The sequence below is a fragment of the Miniopterus schreibersii genome (assembly GCF_964146895.1).
Source record: "Miniopterus schreibersii genome assembly, chromosome: 5".
Classification (NCBI taxonomy): domain Eukaryota; kingdom Metazoa; phylum Chordata; class Mammalia; order Chiroptera; family Miniopteridae; genus Miniopterus; species Miniopterus schreibersii.
This window is the reverse complement of record NC_138106.1, coordinates 47,123,934-47,142,296: the sequence shown is the minus strand read 5'-3', so window position 1 is coordinate 47,142,296 and position 18,363 is coordinate 47,123,934. Positions and strand designations below refer to the sequence as shown.

At 46.2% G+C, this 18,363-nt stretch overlaps 1 protein-coding gene across 9 annotated transcripts in view; it reads left to right on the top strand.

Annotated features, from left to right (window-relative positions):
* Positions 1–518: 518 nt before the first annotated feature.
* Positions 519–18,363, top strand: part of KALRN (kalirin RhoGEF kinase) — a gene marked incomplete at its 3' end in the record, with an annotated part of 571,907 nt that continues 554,062 nt past the window's right edge. For 8 of the 9 annotated variants that reach the window (XM_081139136.1, XM_081139139.1, XM_081139138.1 and 5 more), the window contains exon 1: positions 750–902. In XM_081139136.1, the coding sequence (XP_080995262.1) occupies positions 830–902 (73 nt within the window). In that variant the 5' untranslated portion in view covers positions 750–829. Of the gene's footprint in view, positions 903–18,363 lie in introns of all 9 variants that reach the window. The other variant, XM_081139141.1, reaches the window with a different exon arrangement.

Below are 18,363 nucleotides of genomic sequence, written 5' to 3'. Positions count from 1 at the left end.
CCGCGGCGAGCCCGGCGTGCGCCCCGCGGCCCCGCCCCCTCCCCGCCGCCTCCCGCGCGGGGCTTTTCCTGCGGGGCTCAGGAAGCCGGCCTAGCACCGCCGGGAACAATAGCTCCGGGCCGGGTCCGCGCTCCGGAGAGGCCGGCGCCCGGCCGCGGCGCGAGGAGGCGACCGCGCCGCCGGGGGTCCGCGGCCAGCCCCGGGCGCGGGCCGAAGCCTCAGTTGAGCTCGGCGCTGCCCGGGTCATTGTTGGCCGGGACTGAGGAGCGGGAGCCGGAGGAGGAGCTGGGGAGGCGGCGGCGGCGGCGGGAGCCAGAGGGGGAGCCAGAGAGCGAGCGAGCGAGCGAGGGAGGGAGGCTGCGAGCGGGCGAGCGAGCGAGGGAGGGAGGAGGTAGAGAGACTGGGAGGGTGGGAGGGAGGAGGAAAAATAAAGAGGAGAGCCGAGCAGGGCTGAACAATAGAGACAGGCAGACGGGTGAGGAGGAGAGCCAGCTGCCGCTGCTGAGCGAGAGCGGGCGCCGAGGCAGCCCGGACCCCGGCCCGGGCCCCGGCCCCGGCCAGACAGCAGGCGGCCAACGCCCCCGGGGAAGGGGTACCATGGGGGAGCCGGCGGCAGGCGCCCCCAGCCCGCCGCGCGCCTCCGTGTGAGGGAGGCTCGGCGTCCTCTGCCCCAGCCGCGCCGCCCCAGCCTCCAGCCCTCGAAGCCCGGAGTCCGCCGGGTCTGCGGCCGCAGCCGCTGCGCCCCGCGCCCTCCGCCCACCCGGCGCCGAGCCGTCCTCGGCCCCAGGCTTCGCCGGCCCGCGGCTGCTTGCGGACGCCCTCCCCAGTCATGAACCCCCCGGAGGGGGCAGCGGAGGAAGCAGGAGCAGCGGACTCGGACGTGGACGCCTTTTTCCGGACAGGTAGGCTGGGCAGGGCGCGGACGGCCGGGGGCTGGGCCGCTGCCTGGGACGCGGCGTCTCGGACAAGTTTGGGGAAGCAGGGCTGTTGCTGGGGTGTGCGTGTTGGGGGGCAGCTCCCCTCGTCGTCCGGGCTGGAGTTCCCGAGATTCTTGTTGTTATGGCAATGCCGGTCGCATTTCGGGGCTGGGTGGGGGCTGGGAGCGCGGCGCCCCTCGGCGTTCACCCCACTTGCGGGAGTCGGTGGTGGGGAAGCGGGAGGCGGTTCCCTCGGCCGCCTTCTCCGGGAGCGCGGCGATGGGGCGAGGCTGGATCACTTTGCAGCGCGCCGCTCCCGCTACCCGCGTCCCGGCCCCTCCCTCGGTCCCTCGCCTCCCAGAGCCTGTCAGCCCCGCTCCGGCCGCCCTGGGCTGGCACCCCTTCTCGGGCCAGGGTCCCGGCGCCCTGATATGCTGAGGTGGGCCGTGGGGACCCCGAGTCATGCAGGCTGCAGACTGACAGGAGCGGGGCGGACCCAGGACGGTCCAGCGGGCGTGTGTGGGGAGCCAGCCTCTTAGACTTGAGAGGCAGACCGTGTTGGGAGGGCGGTGGGCACCCCGGACCTCCTCCTTGTCCTCCTCTTCTCCAGTTCTGGGAACGGATGAGATTTTCATAAGAATCACTCATTCCGGGAAGTGTGAGTTAGCGTCCCCCTCATACACACCCACTGAATCTTTGCTTGCCTGTGGTTTGTAAAGCCCCCAGATCTGTCTTTCCAGCTGTTTGCAGCCTCGCCACCACCCATCCCCCAGGTCTATAGCTTCTCCTGTTCCCCGACTACAGAGCCCCTTCCCCAGAACAGACACCCACCATCCTTATCTCCCACCACCTGTGGCCCTGTTTCTCTGGTGGCCGGGGATTCCCCATCTCCCTTTTACCTGTGGCTTCCACCAACTCGGTGGATAGAGGTCCCCGTCTCCCATGTCTGGAACCATTTTGTCTGGAATCTTTGTCCCAAGGAGTCCAATAAGTTATGGGGCCCTGCGCTTCTGCCATGTCCTTCAGTAAGTTGGATGAGAGGGCACAAACTGGTGGGGTCAGGGATCAGGTTAGCTCTGAAGGCTCTCTGCACATCCATCTGCTTCCTAACCTCATTGACTTGCCCTGGAGGTCATCTCTAGGGAAGGGGGTGGAGTGTTTTGTCAGGGAGACTTGTGGCTTTAGAAGGCAAGACTTGATTGGCCCATATGTTCATTTTCTAGTGGGTCTGGAAAGGAGAACGCTGGAGTACAGAAGCTTATGTCAGGAACTGGAGAAAGCAGAAGGAGTCCCTGTTACCCTATCTTGCTTCCCAGGGCTCAGCCTTGCTTCTCTCCCTCCTACCTTTTCCCCAGAGGTGGATTCTACACACACATACACTGTCTCTCTCTTCCCCCGCCTAGGACCCAAAGCATGGATTCTAAAGTGTGTGCGGGCCCATGGACTTGGGTTTGATTCCTGCCAAGGGCACCTACCTCCATTGCAGGCTCGATCCCCTGCCCTGAGTGCAAGTGTGGGAGGCAGTCAATCCATGTGTCTCTCTCAAGTAGATGTTTCTCTTTCACATCAATGTTTTCTCTCTCTCTCCCCCCCTCTCTGAAAAGCAATGGAAAAAATATCCTCTGGTGAGGATTAAAAATAAATAAATAAAGTGCGTGTGGGGAGCCAGCATCTCAGACTTGATCTGAGTTTATAGCCTGCCATCTAGGGTCAAGTTTCTGGGAGCTAAGTGATACCTCGAAACATTCACCAGGGGGTCTTCCTAACCCTTTTTGCCTCCCATCTGGGGCAAAAGCCTGCCTCTTCTTAGCTTGGGGAAAACTCTTGAAGTGGGAGCCTTCCCACTTTTTCTTTCTAGACCCCACTTTCATTTTCCAGCATCTATTCCTCCTTCCCCTTTCCTACCATCTAAACATTAGTTCCTGTCGATTCTCTGTCCCAGGCCCTTGGAGCAGAGCTCAGTTTCTGGAGGCTTGCTAATTTCTGACAAATGAATTCACACAGTGTTAATGGTGTTAATGGCCTATAATGGTCCAATGTGTTACTTTTCCCAGGGCCTTTCAAAACACGACATGGAGCTTACATTGTCTATCCCAGGCTCAAGTCACAGAGTAAATAGCAGACTCCTGTGGGACTCTTGTTAGGGATATTCTTCTTCCTTGGGCAGCCTTGTTGAAGGGAGGCTAGGTCTGATGTGCACTTAGAATTAGAGAAATGTGAAATCCTCAATGCATATGGCTGGAAATGACTGATGACCTGTAACAAGTTCCAAAAGGGAGTGCAGGCTGCCTGTGGTCCTGTCTGGCCCTCTGTGCTCTGCTCCCTGATCTTATCCCTTCCAGTCTTTAGCCTGGGCTATTTCTCTGGATTCTTAAGCCTGGAAAAGGCCATATTTCTTAACCTTCTTCCTTCTGCTTCCCCTCTCTGTGGAGCATAGCACTATACCTGGTAATCAGGACATTATGAATTTATTCAACTGAACAGCTGAGAAAACATTCAAACAAATTCTCAAAGTACCTAGTACCAGGGTTACCCCCTTCTTTTTGGTGGAAAATTTTGCATGCACAAAGACCAGACTGGCAATTGCTTTGTCAAAACCATGGCATACTGTGCCTCTAATTAGGCATGTTTCAAATAATTCTGTCGTTTTGGTTCCTAACTTGTCATCTTCTGACTATTTTGGTATTTCAGTTCTCTTGACCAACTGATTAAGCTATCTATATTTCTTAAATCTTACTTCCCTGCATGCATGTGGACACACACAGACGCCCCCCAGCCCACTATTCTTACAGATTGGTGGGCTCCATACCATCTTTTCTGTTCCAAACCTAGGAAAGTGTGTCTTACTAATTTTATTGATCATGGTTATGAGACAGAAAGGGAAATGTGGGAACTCAAAACTGGGTATTGGAACCAACTGGAATAGAAAACCAACAAGGACTTTTCAACTTCTGCTAGATGCCTTCTGCTGTCTAGGATGCTGTGAAATACAAATGAAATATTCAAAGTGCTCTCTGCCCTGGAAGAACTTTTAAAAGAAGGTTGACAATTACTTCTCAGAGATTAATTAATTGTAAACATTATGGTACTATAAGATAAAAAGTTTACAGAACTACAGATAGGAGTGGAACCAAGAGTCACCCTTGAGGGGAGATATGGATGGGGAGTGGGAAGAGCAGCATGGGCAAAGGCACAGCGAGGTTGGGACATTGACATTGAGGATTTCTGGCTGATCGAATGGAAGGTGTAGTTTGGGGAGGAATAGGAAGCAAGATTGGTAAGCAGGGCCAGGCTAGGTAGGGAGAGTCTTGGAAGCCCAAGACTTGGATTTGATTCAGGGTCAGTAGGGAGTCAGTTATGTTACTGAGCAAGGGCATATCCTGAAGAACATGGTATTTGGAAAGGTTAATCTGGAGGTAATGTGACTGATGAACTGGAGAAGAGAGAGAGAGAGAATCCAGGGAGACACAGAAGTGATCCAAACCTGACCCAGGGCCTCTTGGTGTGGATTGGTGGCAGATAGGATGGGGAGTCAAGGACAACACTGAGACATTTTTAAAGGTGGAAATGTGGGGATTTGTTGACAAACTAGTTATAGGGGGAAAAGAAAATTAAGCCCCTGAGGAAACAGAAGTAGCTTGGTTGATAGTGTAGAGGACTGACAAGTGTCCCCACTGACGTAGTTGGTTGAAGACAGGAGCTCATTTTGCAGGTCCTGATGTTAGCTTCAAATGTGGATAATTGGAGGTGATTGAGCAGCATCCAGGTGGAGTTGTTTTGTGGGAAATGTGGACCTCAAGACAGGAGCATAGACAGGGAGGTTAGAGTTGGCAACGCAGACTTGGAAGCTTTCTGCGTCAAGGGATGCAGCTGAAGCTTTGTGATGCATTGGCTCTTGGAGGGGGTGGACAAAAGTGAGGAAGGGCTAAAGTTAGAAATTGGGGGAGAAACCCTTATTTAGGAAGTGTCAGCAAAGGAGACTTGATCCTGGGGACCCCAGAAAGTCAGCATGGGTTCTGATGTGCTGACACGCTGCAGACAGGTTGAGCAGGAGGAGCGCTGGGTAAGTGTCACTGGATGTGAGAAAAAGAAGGCCACTGGGAGCTCTTGGCAGCGCTGTATTAAAAGAGGAATTCAGAATAGGGACTTGGGGTGGTGGGTAGGAAGCAGTTACTTGCAGAGTTTATCAGTGAAAGGAAAAAGACGTTGTGTGCTGGTCATAAGGGATGTTAGTATCAAAAAAAGCAGTGTTGTTTTTTTGTCAGAGTCAGAACAGGTTTGGAGGTGGAAGGGAGCAAGCCTGTGGACAGGAAAAACTGAAGATGTGAGATTGATTGTTGAGTTAGATACCTGAAGAGGTGAAATAAGAGTAGGTTATTTAACAAATATAATAACTTAGCTTTGGTGACAAAGGAGAAACCTCTTTAAGATTCCAAGGAAAAACATAAGATAAATGAGAACAGAATGATGTGGAAATATCTTTCACTTCTGTCTTTCTGTTGAGCTTTGTCCTGTGAGTCCAGACATTTTCAACTGGAGTGTTTGATGTTACTCAGACTTTATCCAGCCTCAGACTCAACTGTGTGTGTCTTTCCAACTCCCCAAACTAGCTCCTGCTCTTGCCTTCTTTAATTCTGCAAGTGGCATCTTCCCTCTCTCAGTCATGATATGTAAAACCTTGGTATTTATTGTCTGTGAGGAATCTCTCCTTGAACTAGCCCTGTTGAATTATCTTTCATAGTTAACCCTTGTTGTTCATCCCCAGGGCTTCTGTCCTAGGCCAGGACCCATCATGCCACTCACAGACTCCTTTAGTAGCCTTCATTCTTGTCCCTTGGAGTCTGCTCTCTCACCTCCTCTCCAATTTGGCATCTGCAGGCAGATTGCACTTCATAAGTAGATTGCTCCAGTTTTATAACATCTCTACTTGGTCTCTGGACCTGCAGTGACTCCTTAGTGCCTTCAGAGTCAAGTTCTTACTTCACGGCTTAGCTCCAGCCTGACTGCTCTTTTCACTATCTAGGGGCATCTTGACTCATGTTTTCCTTGAATCAACCTCCCTGGCACCCCTACTCTCTAAATCCAACTCATTCTTCAAGACTTGAGCCCCACCTTCTCCTGGGAGCTTTCACAACTCACAAGACCAACACTCTCCTCCAAATTCCTGAAACACTCACTCATCTATACTCATTTTTTCACTTCATCATTGGTATTATATTGTTTTTTTCCCTTTCATACATGTAGGGTTGATCTTTACCATTGAAATTATTTGTTCTTTTGAGGTAAGGAAAAGGATCTTTTAAAAAGCTTGTGATTTATTTAAAAAAAAAATCACCTCCCCCAATATAGATAAAGCAAACATCGCAATACATAAGCAGTTGTTGAATCTAGGTGGTGGTATGTTGGTATTCACTGTATGATTCTTTAAACTTTTCTCGTGGATGATAGCCCCATTCTACCTAGACTAGCTCCTGCTCTTGCCTTCTTTAATTCTGCAAGTGGCATCTTCCCTCTCTCAGTCATGATATGTAAAACCTTGGTATTTATTGTCTGTGAGGAATCTCATGTTCAGATCATACAGAAGGGATATTTGGTAATATCAACCTGTGTTTGTGTGCAGTTCTTCGAGTAAATATCACCACCCTGGTTGTGCATTGTCAGGCACCTAAAGGGGAGGGGTCTCTTACCTCCTGAGCTCTCTTTTGCAGCAACAGAAAACATCTCCTTTTGATGTTGTGCTGGATGCTCCAGAATGTAAACATGATGCGTAATTCAATGTTTATTGTTCCTTCTTGATTCTATTCCACTTCTACTCATCATGAATTGGGCTTTTGGTTACACCTTTTCCCAGAAACTTCTGGGCAGGAGTGAGAAGACTTTGTTGTTCTGGAGAGGGAAGGCTGTTAATATTTCTAATACTGTATTTATATCGGCTATTTCTATATTAATGTATTTTAGAACATATCAATGACATCCAGGCACATCTCCATAAGATGTGGGAGGCTTTGCCTCTTCATTGTGCTACCAACCATCAGTAACTCTGTTATTGGCACATTCTGTCTAATTGTATTTGGTCATCTTTTGTGGGATTAAGGAGGTGTTGGAATAAACTGAAGCTACAGAAATAAATTAGTTAGAAGTAAGAAAAATCTACTGGCTGTGAATATCAATAAAACACTAGAACAGGTGAACTACAGGTCCTTTTTAGTTGTTGGAGAATGAACATTTTTACTTTTCAAAGTTCTTTCTGGTTCTGGAAGCTGGCAGTTTACTTTTGGAGATAGTCAGTAGGGTATAGTCCAGTGGTTCTCAACTGGGGGCAGTTTTATCCCCCAGGGAACCATTGTCAATGTCTAGATGCCACAATTCAGGAAGGGGGGTTGCTACTGGCATCTAGTGGGTAGAGGTCTAGGTTATTGCTAATCATCTTATCATGCACAGGACGATAAAGAATTATCCAGCCCCAAAATGTTAATAGTACTGAGGCTGAAAAACCCTGGTGTACCAGAGATCATGGGCTTTGTTGTATAAGATAGACTAACTAGGGGTAGAATCCCTGGTAAATTATTTAATCTCTCTCATCCTGTCTTCTGCAAAACTGCACTAATAATACTTGTTTTACAGGTTGAGAGAATTAACAAGGAAAGCAATGTGTAAAAAGCATCTAGCGGCTTCTGACACATAGTAGGAGCACATAAAATCTTAGCCGTCCTTGTTCCTGCTGTTTTAATTATTAAGTGAATGGTGGCACAGAGGCTGGGGGATCTCAGGAAAGGGTGCTGGGCAGGGCTTTTGACATGGGGTGGAAGAGGGTGCCATGGCAGAGAGGCAGCCTGATGGAGTGCAGAGAGTCTGTGGACTCAGAAGGCTAGGATTTGGGTCTCGGCTCTTTCATTCAGTCATTTAACAGTTTGTTTGACAAATATTTATCGAGTGCCTACTGCAGCCATGTACTGTGCTATGGGAGTGTATAAAGCCATTACAAGAAAAAAAATATAGAGCAGGAAGGGAAATGGATATAAATGTACCCTGTCAGGGAGCACTTGGATTTAAGGGGTAGGAACAGGAGAGAAAAGAAGCTTGTGTAAGAGGCTCAGAAGGTTAGGCAAGAGAGCAGGAGGCAAACACTCCCCTTTGCTCTCTACTTATCTGAATGACTTGGGCAGGTGACTTTAACATCCCTATAAGATGAGGATAATATCCCCGCCCTCAGTATGGCTATTGAGAGACTCAAATAAGATAGTTTATGTGAAAGGTCTTATAAATTGTATAGTTCTATCCAAATTGAACATTCTATTACTCTAAGTGCCTCTTCTGAAGTATTATCTTATTTAATCTGACTTTCATGGAACCTTTCCAGCCCAGGAAGAGAGCAATCCTTCTCAGTTTTGTTTTCGGGGCACTCCTATTCTCCTCTGCAAAAGCATAAAAATGCCAGCCCCCAGGCTCTGGCACATGGCCCCATGCCATCTGGAGGCACCAAGCAAGAATGGAGTTCTTTCTTCTGCCAAGCCTCAGGTGGGTGCAGTGAATCAGTCCCTTCCTGCACCTTCTCTGTCTGCATGCAGTTCAGACTCCTCCTCCACTGCTTTGTGTGTGAATGACTGGCAGCAAAATAACTAGTAAATGATTGACAGCCACGGGACTGTTGGATCAATAGAGCTGCTTGAAATCATGTCTTCTGAGGAGTGAGAGAATAGAAAGAATCAGCTGGTAGGACAGAGGAATTAATTCAGAGAAGTAAAGAAGAAACTTTTGGAGAATTAGCTTTGTCTCCTCCCCTTCTGTTCCATGGCATTATTAGAAGGGAGCTGGACATTAGCTAAAAAACATGGACATGAGGGATACACAAGTAGGAGTGAAAAGTGGTAGATGAGCTGTGTTCTCAAGGAAGCGGTTACTTCTCGAGTCGAGACTTGAAGGATGGGTAGGATTTGGATGGGAAAGATGGAAAGTATTGTGTTTGCAGGTTTGACCGGCATTAGGAGGAGGTGCGAACATCCATGGCGTACCTGGGCAGTAAGAGGTCCAGTGTATGTGACTCACAATGCAGGTGGAGGACCAAAGGGAGATAATGTTCAGAAAGGCATGGGGATCAGGTTGACTGACTGCTGCTTTTATGAAACATTTACTGGGTTCCTAGATTATAAAGGGCTTTGAGTCACAGGCCAAGGAGTTTGGTCTTTTCTGCAGTTTGCTTTTGGGAGACACTAAAAGTTTCTGAATGGGATGATGACATGATCAGGTAGATAAATCTGGCAGTCCTATTGATTAGAATGGGGGAGGTGCTGCTGGTCAGGGCCAGATTGGGAGACCACTGTGATAGATAAGGAGGGTCTGAACTTGAAGTGCCACAGTATAAATGGAGAGGAGATGATGGATATGAGGGACCTCGTGGAGGTAGAGTTTATAGGACTTGGCAATTTGGATGTAGAAATCTCAAGGAAAAGGCAGGAATCAAAGATTACCCCAAAGCTTAGAGTCTAGGTGACTGGGAGGATGTGGATGCCCTAAATGAAAATAAGGAGTTAGGAAGAGGACCAGCAGCTGTGGGGAGGCAGGAGGAGAGAGAAGATTTGGGAATTTACTTTGGGACATGTTACATTTCAGGTGTCAGTGAAATAGCTAAGGGAGGTGTTGATTCCGTAGGCGGATAACGGAGAGAGTCTGGAGCTTTGGAGGGAGGCCAGAGCCGGAAAAGTAGATTTGGGAAATATCCGTAAGAAGTTGTGGCTGGTGTTATCAGAATAGATGAGATAATAAATGAAAGGCATATATAGACTTAAGGGCAGAGGGCCAAGGACAGAGCTGGAGGAGAACCAGGAGAGAGCAGTGCTTGGAGAAAACCAGGTCATCAACAGGGCCTAAAGCTGCAGAGAGGTTGAAGGAGACGGGGCCTGGGCAGATCTCCTTGGTTCTGGAAGTTGGGAGATTGGTAACCTTTGAAATTATGTATGGGAGGTGGAATCCAAATTGCAAGGGGAATGAGGAGTGAGTGGATTTGGAGGAAGTGGTGGGAGTGCATATAGATGACTCTTTGGAAAGGTTTGGCTGTGAAGGGAAGGTTAAAAATAGTAAGGTAGTTGGAGATGGGTAGCAGAGTTGAGGGAAGGCTTTTTTTAGGTGGGGAAGATATGTGAATACCTAGGGGAGGAGGGAGAAGGCAGGCATTAGGAAAAGAATGAATATTTAGGAAGGAGAGGAGGAATTGATGGAGGAAAGTCCTGGATGAGCCTGGAAGGATGCATTTCAATATCAGCTGCTGGGTAAGCATTGGGCTAGAAGAGGAGACTAGGGGAAGGCAGATCTTAGTAAAAGAGCTGTCTGGCAAGTACCTCAGCTGAGGGCACAATGTGCCTGATCAACAGTCCCAGTAGAGACAGCATCAGCTGGCTTGGAGATTCAGGGGCTAGGAGTGCCATGCTTGAGGAGGGTGGTGTAAGCTGAGGGCAGCTGTGAAATAGGTGAGCTGAGTTGGCGTGTGGCCTGCAGAGGCCCTTGGACAGAAAAGATGGAAAGAAGTCTAGGAGATTCTGAATTAGCAATCCTTTTAGAAATGGTGGTTTCCTTTTGCAGGCTGAGGTAGAATCTGCTCCAGACTATATAGTTAGGTCTGCAGAATTACCTCTAACAGAGTGTGAGCCCCAATGGCAGGGTAGTGCGGCGGAGGAGTGGGGAGAGGAGAAAGGGAGGGGACTCACGCAAGAAGGTGTTGGGGGCAGCCTCTGGGGGAATGGTCCATGCCTGGCTATCAGGTACTGTATCTCCCAGGGATGGGACTGCTCTTGGATTTCCGGAGTTTCCTTAATGCCTCCAGAAGTCCTAGAAGAAAGAGGAAGCATAGTGATCGGGGAAGGGCCTCTCGTCTGTCATTCTTCATGAAGAGGAACCCCTCACACAAGAGGGAAGATACCAGTGAGCACTCCCATTCTGTTGGCCCCAAAGCACTCCCTCTGACTGGCCTCTCAACTATCCTTTTAGGGGCCAAACCCAAGAACTGTCTCTAAGTGAAAATCCCCATTTCATCAAAGGCTTCTCAGGACCGGATGCAGCCCTCTAGAGGGGTGGGGAGTAGGCTGCTGTTACCAAAAGGTGGGCTGGGAGGACTGGGCTTAGAGTAGAAGGGTGTGGGAGTTGCCTTAGGTGCTCAGTTCCAGAATCATAGAGTCTTAGAACAGAAACTTACTAGCTGTGTGACCTTGTGCAAGTTACTGCCTCTCTGGCCTTCAATTTCCTCATCTGTAAAATGGGTAAAAAAAAAAATTCTTACCTCTCAGGATTTCTGGATGTTTGTAGATATACTGTATATTGTTATAGTTATATTCATATTGTAAAAAGTAATTGAAATGGGATTTTATTACTAGTAATATGATTATATTACTAGTTAGATGAATCTGTTTTCCAAATCATGAAAACTATGATGCTTCAATAGCTTGCTTCTCCCCTCCCCTCCCCTCCCCTCCCCTCCCCTCCCCTCCCCTCCCCTCCCCTCCCCTCCCCTCCCCTCCCCTCCCCTCCCCTCCCCTCCCCTCCCCTCCCCTCCCCCCTCCCTCTCCCTCCCTTCCTTCTGTCTGTCACAGCATACAGATAGGTAGAGGTATGATTTTAAACTTGCAGTTATAGTTATTCCAGGGCATGGCAGGCAGAGACTGGGAATGTGGCTAAAATCCCTGCCTTTTATACTTTTACCCTGTAACCCAGGAACAATGGGCATCTATGGGTGGTGGGGGTGGGGAAACAGTATTGAGTTGGCAGCTGGACTGTAGGCCTTGAAGGAGACCCCGGAGACTGGCAGATGGTTAATTGGATATGACAAAAGGGGGCTAGGAGGCGGGGTCTGGGGCTCCTGGGGGATTCCTGTCTCTGACTTTTTACTGTCCTAGAAAGGAGGCTGTGGGGAGAGGGAGGAGTAGCTTCAGGAGCAGTTGGGGAAAAGATTGGCAGGACTCCATGTTGGTGTGTGGCCGTGGAAGGACAGAATGTCATTGGGAGTGATGTCACAGCTTTAATTTAGAGGGTAGTTGTGAGATACTAAGTCTCTCCTCTGTACCCCAGTGCATTGGCACATAACAGGCTCAGATACTTGGATGTAAAGAGAATGCTTAACCAAACTTTGGAACAGTACAACTTCCTAGTCATTCTTTATGATCCCAACTGCTGAGTTTTGACAGCTAAATATCATTATTACTTTTGATAAGAACTGGAAAAAGAACCGATCAAGTTCAGCAGAGTACTAGATTTCAGTGAGTGGGTCTCTTTATTTATTCCTGCACTCATTCATTCAAGTGTCAAATACAAGCTGTGCACCTAGTAAGTGCCAGGCACTGGGTATACACAAACAAATTAAAAATAATATTTTCTACATAGAGGGTAACAGTCTAGTGGGATTACCTGACACATAAGTAAGTAACTGCAGTGTAGCATAGTAAGTGCCATAAGAGGATCGGCATGCTTTATACATTGAAGATATGGAGGAAGGATCAACCATCTCGTCTGGATGGGTGTGGGGAGAATTCACTCAAGAGGGGTTGCTTAGGCTGAAATAGATGAGGAGGTGGTGAAATTGAAGACAGACCACTGTTCAAAAAGCTTGGTAATAAAAATAAGGAGAAAAATAAAATGGTGATTGAAAGCACATTTTGAGAGTACTGGCCATGTCCTGTTTCTTGACCATAAGTGTGTTCTGTTTGCGAAGTGTCAGTGAGCTGTAGACTTAATGTGCAATTTTATGTGTGCAAATTATATTTCAATAATAATTTTTAAAAAGGTCCAGTGAAATTTTTTGTTTTTTATATTTCAGAGAGAGAGAGAAATCTTTCAATGTGTGAGAAAGTCATTAGAAGAGACAGTGGTGGAGACTAAAGGTGTTAGAAGGTGGTATGTATATTGGCCAGGCAACAGGGTGAGCTCTAGCTTCCTCAAAAGTCAGAAAAGGATGGGATTCCTAGGCAAACAGGTTATCTCTGGGATGGAGGGACATTTTTTTCCCTCTGTGGCTATGGGAAAATATCAGGTAGTGTTCAGGTCAGATGCTAGAGCTTTTATTAAACTGACTTTAGTCTTCTCTGTGAATAGGAGCCAAGGTCATATGATAGACTGAAGGATGCTAAGAACCTGAAAAGAGAGGAAACAGACTGGATCCATTCTGTGGAGAATGAGGGAGAAATACATAACAGAATGATCTCTCTGGTTGAGTTCAGATTGGGCCAGGTGTGCAGGCTTCTCCATCTTGCTCAGCTTTGGAGGCTCTGAGATGGAGGTGAAAACAGTGGGCTCTTGAGTTCTTAGGTGGTGACTTGGCCAAGATGTCCAGGGTGGAGATGAGGTGTGCATTAGATTCGTTTTGACACCAGCCTCTTCCTAAAATTTGACTGAACATTGTTGGCTTGAAGTCCTTTTGAAGGCCCTACCTTGGAAAATGGTCATGTTGGTTTCCCCAAGTAGGCTGTACACACCTTTGGTTTGAACTTGTTTGCATTCCTCTTGACACCCAGATCAGTGCCTTGAAGATACTTGCTTGATTAGTATTTGTTGGCTTGATTTTTTAAAAGAGCTACTTATTGGTGTGTTGGCCATTTGGGAGTTTTATAATGAAACATTGTGCTAAGGAAATGAATCATTTTTTGTGGACAGGCAATTCTACCTTAAACAAAAAGACCTTTGAAATGAATATTGACTGTCAAATATAGTGCACAACTCTTGTTGATTCTCGATTAATTAGAAGGGACCCTTTTATAATTTCCTTACAAATTCATATATTTCATAGGCACTGTAAAAGTAAAGATGTAATCTTCTTTCAGAAAAACTCATACAGGAAGGTTCAAACATACAAATGGACCAACTAATTAATATTCAGTGAGTGTCTGCCATGTGCCTAGTATTATGTCAGATACTACGGGGGCTGCTAAAGATGGGTAACAAATGGTTCTTGTCTCTGAAGAGTTTATGGCTTTGTTGCATTGGGAGAGGGAGAAATTGGCTAATTGGAGATCAATCAGAAAGGGAGTTTCATTCATTGATTTATTTAATATGTATTTGTTGTCTATAAACTAAAAGATAATTTAATTTAAGTAAGTGGTAAACAAGGTTTCATTTAGAGAGATTCAATTTTCAGTATACTTTCATAGAACATTCATATTTTTATCCTAAAGTTTTTTTAATTATAAAATTAATACTGGCACACTGTAGAGCATTTGGAAAATATGATCAAATGTAAAGGATAGAAAAGCCACTGTGATCCCATCACCCAGAGAGAACCCCTGTTTGTTTATTTCAGATATTTCCTTCTGGTCTTATTTTCTATGTGTACACTTTCCCTTGATCCATGGTTTGTATTTTGACCTTTGAGTTAAGTTGAAAGACAAATTGGAGGAGGGGGTGTTGACTTTTTCCAAAATGAAGCCACTTTTCCCAATTAATTTAAATGTATGACACACTAGTAGACACATTTCTATTGAGCAAAGTAAGACATTCATAAGCCAAGTAACCATTATATGGGAATAAGGTAGGAAGACAGAGGAGGGGTAAAGGCACTGACACTTATTGTTGTACAAAATATTTACACAAAACACAAGTGCAGGATTGTGGTCCAAAATGAATGCTCTTTCTCCCTCCTTCCTGATGTTAAGATAAAGTCACCAGATATATGTACCTGTTGCATGTACATGTTTATACAAATGTATGGTTTTCTTTCTTATTTAATAAAAGAAATCATGCTATACCTGTTTTTCTGCAACTTGTTTTTATCACTTTATAATCATGGACATTTTTCCATGTCAGTACATATAGCTCTATCTCATTTGATTTGAGTTGTGTTACCTTCTGTTGTGTGGATGTGCCATATTTTATTTAACCATTCTCCTAATGATGGATATTTATAACGCAGTTTTTCTGTGGACTAGTGTTTGTTCTGGAACATTATTTAGTCCAAAGAGTAGCAAGAAGGGTCACCTATTATTTGATCCTTTTCAAAGGTGATGTAGGACACTGTAGGTTCAGGATGTTTCCTCTGCTTTTATCCTCAGGAGAGAGGGAGAACAGCCAGTTCCAGTTCCTGTTGGAGGATAACTTTTTGTGTAATGTTTAAGGATGCTTTTGTTAGTGATGCTTAAATAAATGGTAGAGGCCATTCTTGGCTTCTTTTGCTGTGTGTCTTTAAGTGACCTAAGAAGCCAGATTTGCAGTCACAATTAGCCAAAAAAAGCCACATGTGTTCTGTGGGCTTGAGTGAAAGTTAATTCCAATACCACAGGTATGGAAGTGCTTTAGGTTGTGTGTGCAAAAGCCATAGTCTGTATTTGGCTAGAAGAATCCAAGGATGTGATTCAGGAGACCTTGGTTTCCAATTCTACCCACCACTAATTAGCCCTGTGACTTGGCCGAGCCAGTTAACATGTCTGCTTTTACAGATGGGACCTCTCTTTCCTCATCTGAAGAAAGAGGTAAACATACTTGCCCTGTCATACCTCATAGGAATAGTATGAGATAAAGTGAGATAATAGAAGGAAAATGCTTTAGCGAACAATTGCTGACTAAATGAAAAGAGCTTTTGTCGCTGCCTTTCTCGGGGGTCTCTCTTGGTTTTGAGTGTGGTTGAAAGCTGAGCTAGGGGACTCAGAGGGGAGTGACAGCCCAAACTGTGTTTGAGGACTGCACATTTTTTCATGTCTGGTAGGAAATTGGCAGCACTAGGGATGGAGTTAAATGTTTCATGATAAGTTCCATTTGCTTTTAGAAAAGAGATGTGTGTATGAGAGTGGAAGAGTGGCTCTTCTGACTGCCCAGGATGGTTGAGGATTTCTCTCTGAGGGGTGACAGTGTAGCTCAGTTGCCCACTTACTTCTTACTACCCAGACATGCAAAGAAAATGTCGCTTTTAAAATTTACTAATGTGGCCCGGCCGGGCATGGCTCAGTGGTTGAGTGTCGACCTAGGATCCAGGCAATCAGGGTTCGATTCCTGGTCGGGGCACATGCCCGGGTTGAGGGCCTGGTCCCCAGTTGGGGGTGTGCAGGGGGCAGCCGATCAATGACTCTCTCATCATTGATGTTTGTCTCTCTCTCTCCCCCTCTCTCTGAAATCAATAAAGATATATTCCTTTCCTTTCTCTGAAATCAATAAAGATATATTTAAAAATAAAAAAATAAAATAAAATTTACTAATGTGGAGCTAATTTTTCTCGTAAATCCTCACCCCAACTTGGCTAGTTTATAGTATATAAGGTTGTTTGTTTTTTGTTTTTTCTGAATCAGTCATTTTGGATGACAATTTCTTTCAGGTAAATTTCTTAGTCACTCAGATTTTTCTCCTTTCTCCCACTTCTCTTCAGAACAGGGTCTGCATAGAGGTCACACGTGAACTTGTGGTGGTAGTGGTGGGGTGAAGGGCTAAGGGTGCTTAGAGCCATGGTATGATGGTTGGATTCCCCTGGTCTTTGCTTCCTGGGGGCTGGTCTGATTCTTATACTGGTGTTTGCAAAGGTGTAGCTAGACCTGTCTTGCTTTTTGGAGGTAGTGTGCTGATACCTAGTTCTAATATTCATGCCCTGACTGTTTGCCTATGGAGTTAGAGTTCCTACACATTGCAGCCTCTTAGTCCTGACCCTAGGCCATTGACTGGTCACTGACTCTGAGCATCTCTGAGTACTAACATCAGCTCACTTAGTACCAGTTGTGAGAAGGAAGAAACTATGTATGTGGCCCACCCCACTAGATACCCACTTTGGCTAGTGCTGTTTTCATTTCCTCACCTCTACACTGGATGGTGGGACATGATTGGATGGTAGGCATTCTCCTAGAGGCCCCCAGCCTCCTCAGGAGTGGCCATAGGGTTCTCAGGTGCCTTCACATCTATTGGGATATTATATTTTAAAGCTGCCCTCCCCTATTCCCCAAACCCTGGCTGGGCCTTGAGGTTGGTGTATAGGAGGAGCCTGAGACCCTGGTATCTGATCTCCTAGACTGAAAATTTTCCCATGTTCCCCTGATGTTTGAAGGACAGGGCTTCCCCTCCTTCACTCACGGCAAGAATCTCCCTTTTGTCACATACTGAGTACTCTCTGCTTCTGGCTTAAAGTGATCTCAGTGGTCAAGTTCACCCAGCCTGGATCTTGATGTGTTAATGGGAGCTTGAGAATTCAAGTGCATACTAAAAAAATCCTATCTTGAATGTCAGCAGCTGAACATTGACACTTTCTCTTTGCCTGCTACTATAACTATCCTAAATGTCTCCAAGGCAAATAGATGAGAGATTAAATATGTGTAAGGACATGCAGAAGAGAAAGGTGCATTATGTTTTTAAAAGTATTACTCTAGTTAAAACAGGAATTTGGGGCGCAAAAGGTTTAGAAATGGGGCTTCTAAGTTTGCCTTCATTGGGATTCCATCTATGTACATGTATTTTTATGTGTGTGTAAACACGCAAGCGTGGCATTGTTGATTCTTCCAGTAAGCATTAGTGAGCACTTCTTACAGCCCATCACTGTGTACAGGGGGGAGTATGGCACAGTCTCTCGTTAAGGAGCTCAGTCTTAGGAGGGCCATGGGGTGGTGATGAATTACATATAGGGCTGAACTACTGAATCCTGCTTTCAGAGAGGTTGCATTTTGGTCTGGTAAATATGACTAACGCTTGAGTTAGGGGCCTTTAATGAGCCTGGTTTCCCCCTTACCTTGCTAAGATCTGCTTTCCAAGTCTCCTTAGCCTCCTAAAATGACCAGTTCCAGTGAGTTTTGCTTTTTCCAAATAAAGCTAATTCCTTTAACACCAATCTAGGTTTTCATGAACATTTCTATAAAAAGAACATGGTAAACAAGATCAATTTAAATCAATAATAAGTAAATAGAGAAATGAAGTCCAGCTTAGGGCAGTTGCTCTGCTTCTTCTGTGGTGGAGTTGTCTGTTTGCTGTTGTTTTTAACCAAAATTCTTTCATCTCTCTTACACAGAAAAACTTCTGTGTTTTACACACTGTTTCACTCCAGGGCTCTGGGGCTCAAATAGCCCTAGTAGCTATGTGCAGTGTTTCTAGTTAGACCAAGGAAAACAGGAACACTGTTCCCTGTGAAGGTGGTAGAAACTGGGAGACTCGCAAACCAGACAGGTCAGGAAAGTACAGAGCAAGAATAAAGAAGTAGGTAAATGATGGTGCAGGTAAATGATGGTGCCAGATGACTGGGTTCAAGTGGAAGGGCAGTGGGCTGGGTGTAGGGAGAACAGCGTTGTTATTGATGAACTTGGTTGACTTCTTTTATCTCTCTCAGACCAAAAAGAGAGTTGAGCTAGGTGGTCTTGAATGCATCTTCCACCTATAACATTCTGAGCTAACTGGACAAGGGTAAAGCCAGCAGGGACAGAAACCACGTGGTAAGTGGGCTGTGAAGACTTTCCATCATTCTGAGGCCTTTTGTCTCTGTAGCTTGAGATTGCTTGGTCAGACCCCCTGATGC